General features: G+C 43.3%; 1 protein-coding gene across 6 annotated transcripts in view; it reads right to left on the bottom strand.

The window, feature by feature from the left end:
• The window catches only part of SLC5A11 (solute carrier family 5 member 11), an 86,352-nt gene that overhangs the window by 60,577 nt on the left and 20,568 nt on the right, over nucleotides 1-5,207 (bottom strand). For all 6 annotated transcript variants that reach the window (XM_021718786.1, XM_008070488.1, XM_008070490.1 and 3 more), the window contains one exon: nucleotides 3,630-3,701. In XM_021718786.1, coding sequence (XP_021574461.1) covers nucleotides 3,630-3,701 — 72 coding nt within the window. The remainder of the gene's footprint in view (nucleotides 1-3,629; nucleotides 3,702-5,207) is intronic.

Below are 5,207 nucleotides of genomic sequence, written 5' to 3'. Positions count from 1 at the left end.
TGTTGCTCAAACTGGAGTGCAGTGGCCACTCCCGGCCACCGCAGCCTCAACCTGCTGGGCTCCGGCGATCCTTCTGCCCCAGCCTTCCAAGTAGCTGGAACTACAGGCGTGCACTACCACGCCCGGCTAATTTTTTTGATTTATTGTAGAGATGAGGTCTCGCCAAGTTGCCAGGCGGGTCTCGAACCCACGGGCTCAGGCAATCCACTCACCTCAGCCTCCCAAAGTGCTGGGATTACAGGCTGAGGCACCGAGCCTGGCTTCTTTTTAGTTTTTTTTAATTTATTTTTTATTTTTTTTGAGTCAGAGTCTCACTGTTACCCAGGCTGGAGTGCAGTGGCACTCTCATGGCCACCGCAGCCTCTACCTGCTGGGCTCAGGTGATCCTTCCACCTCAGCCTTCCAAGTAGCTGAAACCACAGACGTGAGCCACCACACCAGGCTAATTTTTTTAAAAAAATTTATTGTAGAGAGAAGGTCTTGCCAAGTTGCCCAGGCTGCTCTCAAACCCGTAGCCTCAGGCAGTCCTCTCGCCTCTGCCTCCCTAAGTGCTGAGATTACACACCCAGCTTGAAATATATTTTTTAAAGCTTGCTTAAGGCCTTTGTTTAATACGTTCAGCATCTGGCTTTCATCAGGGATACTTTCTACTGACTGCCTTTTTTTCCTATGTATTCACCACAGTTTCTTATTTTTTTGCATATCTTTTGTTGTTGTTGTTAAAAATGGACATTTGAAATGTCTTTTAATGTCACATGGCAACTCTGAAATCTGATTGTTCCCCACTCCTCAGGAATGACTGTAAAGGCTATTCATTGTTGCTGTTATTGCTGCTACTATTGTTTGTTTCATGACTTTGTTTTTATTTTTATTTTTTTGAGTTAGAGTCTCACTCTGTCGCCCAGACTGGAGTGCAGTGGCCGCTCCCGGCCACCGCAGCCTCGACCTGCTGGGCTCTGGTGATCCTTCCGCCTCAGCCTTCCAAGTAGCTGGAATTACAGGCATGTGCTACCACGCCCGGCTGATTTTTTTATTTATTGTAGAGATGAGGTCTCACTGCCCAGGCGGGTCTCGAACCTGTGGGCTCAAGCAATCCACTCACCTCAGCCTCCCAAAGGCACGGGATTACAGGCTGAGTCACCGAGCCCGGCGTTTCATGACTTTATTAAGTGAATTATATGAAGTCTGTATTGTTTGTCATGTGTGGCCACTGAAATATACGCTGTTTAGTGGGCAGCTAATGACTGAACAGATATTTCCTTAAACGCCTAGAACTAACCATGTTCTCAATCTTTACGGTTCTCCCAACCTCTGCCAAGGAGCAGTGAACCTACTGGAGCTTGCTATCAATACTCAGCCTGGCAGTTAACAACTCTACTTTAGCCTTCATTTCCTGCTTGTGCAGAGCCTCAGGGTCAACAAGACTTAAGAGCTTAGGGCCTTCTCAGGTCTTTCCTGAGCATCTTCACATGCTTGTGTACATGGCCTTCTAGATTCCCAGGGATATGTTGGAGCTTTTCAAAGTGCCCCAGGAGCATCTCATTCCCTAGTTATTTCTTTTAAGTTTTTTGGTTACCTATTGCTTGCTTCACTGTTATTGCCTTAGGGAGCTACCATGTTAAACAATTGCCACTGATTGTTTTTCTACAAATGTGTCTAGGGAAAAAAGCTATTCACACTTAGTTCTGAGTTAGGTCAAATAAAAACTATATTACCTATCTTGCAAGTGGGGTTTTCCAGTGAACTGCAAAATAGGAAGGTAGTATAGTAACAATTCTTTGAAAATAGAGCTTTGAAAAACTCCAACACCATTCTGATTGCTTTAGTTTCCTCTAGTCTGGTGGTTTTCAAGTCTAGTGCAGAGCTGAAGAAAGTAATGAAAATAAGGTCAAAACCCACTCTTTTAACTGAGATCCAGTTGTTTTTCTGGAATAAATACTTCCTGAATTGTTGCATGCAGCATTTGGTTAATTCCCAGATTTCTGAAAAAGTTGATTTTGACAATGTTTGTCATTGTTCTCATTACTTTTATGGATTTTTGAAGTTCCTTACTCAGCCATTCCCAATGTCACCATTGAAATGTCACTTTTCTATTCTACCCTTAAAGAAATTGGGTTGACCTATGGCTTACTTTGACCAACAAAATATGGTGGAAGCAAGACATTGACTTCCAGGCCAAGGCTTTATCAGCTCGGCAGTTGTCAATTTTACACTCTTGGGATCCAGTTATATTGTCAAAAACCTTGGGCTAGGCCACTGAAATGATGAGAGTGAAATCCCAGCATTCCAGCCATCCCTGCCAAAGCTCCCAAAATGTGGATGAAGCCATCATGGACTTCCATCCCAACCCATCACCCATCACCGGCTAAATGCAGCTGCATGAGTGAGTCCTGGGAAGAAAAGCAGAAAAGTCACCCAGTCAAACCATGGAATAATTAGAAATAATGCACTCTAGCTATTGTAAGCCACTACATATTGGGGTGGTTTGTTAGGCAGCAATAGCTAACTGATGCACTCATTCCAAAATTGGTCTTCTCAACTACATCTCTTTCATCTTGGTATCCTCCTCCCTAGGTGAGGAGGAAGGCCGAGGAAGCTTCCCAAATTCTCTTTTCCTACCTGGGGGAAGGTAATCCAAGGAGTATGAACGGAGAAATGGTCCCAGAAATGACTTGAGGAAGCACACAGACTTGAGTAGACTGTTGTATTCTTACTGAATGTTAGGAAATTAACACCACTCGTCATAGAGAGTGGTGTTAAAATTCTTAAAATTCAGTCATAGAGTACTTTCTTCATGGCCTTATCTCTATGCATGTATCACCTGCACTGCTATTCACTTAATTTTTTATCTCGAATTGGCTTTTTTAAAAAATATGTATGTTTGCAATCTCAGGTTTAAAACAAGGAAAGAAAAATATATGCCTAGATAAATACTTATACATGTGCGTATATATATATATAATATATATACACACACACACACATATACACATTTATAAGTATTTAATATATATATATATTCCATTTAAGGTTGCAATTTACATATATATGTGTGTGTGTGTGTGTGTGTATACTTTATGTATATATCTATGTTTAATAATGTTGGATATATACTGCCATGAAGACAAGTACTCTTCCAGTGCAGGCCTGGAACTTGGGAGAAGGAAAGGTCTGAAGCAGTGTCTGCCATTTTGTGACTGTGAGATTGGGTCTGTTTGTGAATAGCACTCATCCAGAAAAAGAAAAGCTGACAGAGGTAGAGATAGCTGAGGTGTGGGGGGTGGGAGGGGGGCAAGTGGGGGGAAGAGAGACTGAGAGAGAGAGTAAGGGAGACAGAAAGGGAGAGAGAGAGAGATTGGATGGAGAAACCAGGTCCTAGTGATATCACTTGAGCCTATGCTCTTCAGTCACACTGAAACCATCCTACACCTCAGATTTTTCCCTTAGGTGAGCTGATTGATTCTCTTTTTGTTTAAACAAATTTGAGTTGGAGCTAAGTCTTCACTAGTTTAGACGATGACCTCCGACAACATGGAATCAGCGAGTCCTGGGAGAGCAAAGGCTGGACAGAATATCAGCACTTGAAAATTCTTTAAGAAGGGACTTTAGTTGAACCAAAGACCACTTACTGGCCACCACACCATATTCCCTCCAGCCAGGAAGTAGCCTTTTACTGTGTCTCTTTTGGTCTTCACCATGGACTGAAACAAAAAAGGGTAGATGAGGAAAACTGTTAGCACTCAGAGCATCCCAAATGGCCTAGGCTAGGGATTGCAAATTAGATGTCCAGCCAGATTCGGCTGTCAAATGTGTCCTGTTTTGTTTTACCCCTGGTTTTAAGTAAAACTTTAATTTGATGTCTTTAGAGGAGACATAAATCTTCTGGTCAACACAGCTCCTACTACCCCCTGCTACACAACTTCAACTACTTGGTCCCCCTAGACATTTGAGTTTTAGACTCATGACTTTTCTATGATAGTTCATAATGGATCCCATTTATTGAATGTTTACTATGTCTCAGACAGTATGCCACGTGTTTTATAAGCATTATCTCAGTTTAATCCTTACTAACTCCTATGAGGTTGGTGTCATTAAGCCAATGTAATTGATGAAGAAATTAAAGCTTACATCTTATTCTGTTTGTGCTGCTGTAACAAAATACCTGAGACTGGGGAATTTAACAGCAGAAATTTATTTCTCAGAGTTCTATGGCTAGGAAGTACAGATCAAGTCACCGGCGGGTTTGGTGTCTGGTAAGGGCCTGTTCCTCATAGATAGTGCCTCCTCTGTGGAACATGACAGAAGAATGGAAAGGCAAAAGGGGAGTAGCTAGTTCCCTCAAGCCTCTTTTATTAATATAAGATCTCTAATCCCATTCGTGAGGGCGCCACTCTTAATCACCCCCTAAAGGCCCTACCTCTTAATACTATCACATTGGAGATGAAGTTTCAACATGTGAATTTGGGGGGACACATTCAGACCACAGCAGCTCTGTAGTAAAGTCACTTACCTAGCACTACATTCCTAAATAGTGGAAGGACTGAGAATTCAAACTCAGGGCAGCCTGATTTTAGAGTCCATGATCTTTTTTTTTTTCTTTTTTGAGTTGGAGTCTCACTCTGTCGCCCAGACTGGAGTGCAGTGGCCGCTCCCGGCCACCACAACCTTGACCTGCTGGGCTCCGGCGATCCTTCTGCCTCAGCCTTCCAAGTAGCTGGAATTACTGGCATGTGCCACCACGCCCGGCTGATTTTGTGATTTTATTGTTGAGATGAGGTCTCGCTGCCCAGGCGGGTCTCGAACCCGCAGGCTCAGGCAATCCACTCACCTCAGCCTCCCAAAGGCGCGGGATTACAGGCTGAGCCACCAAGCCCGGCTAGAGTCCATGATCTTAGCTGGCTACAAAAACATCTTTATGGGCCCAGCATGCTTCCGCTGCACCATTCTCCTACTTACAAAACCATCTGTAGAAGGAGTGAGCTTCCTGTCACTGAAAGGGTTCTAATAGAGTACATTTTGGTCACTATGTAGCTTGTGAGATTGAATAAGTTGTTTAACTTCTCTGAATGCAGATGTCATTGAGGTGATTCTTTTTTTTTTTTTCAGAGTTCAGTTGTTTATTGAACACATTATAAAAGGTTGTGTTTTGCCGGGCTCGGTGGCTCAGCCTGTAATCCCGTGCCTTTGGGAGGCTGAGGTGAGTCTGC

The sequence above is a fragment of the Carlito syrichta genome, unplaced genomic scaffold (assembly GCF_000164805.1).
Source record: "Carlito syrichta isolate Samal-C Ts95f unplaced genomic scaffold, Tarsius_syrichta-2.0.1 Scaffold313449, whole genome shotgun sequence".
Taxonomy (NCBI): domain Eukaryota; kingdom Metazoa; phylum Chordata; class Mammalia; order Primates; family Tarsiidae; genus Carlito; species Carlito syrichta.
Note: the sequence above shows the minus strand (reverse complement) of the source record. Positions and strands in the feature narration are given on the sequence as shown.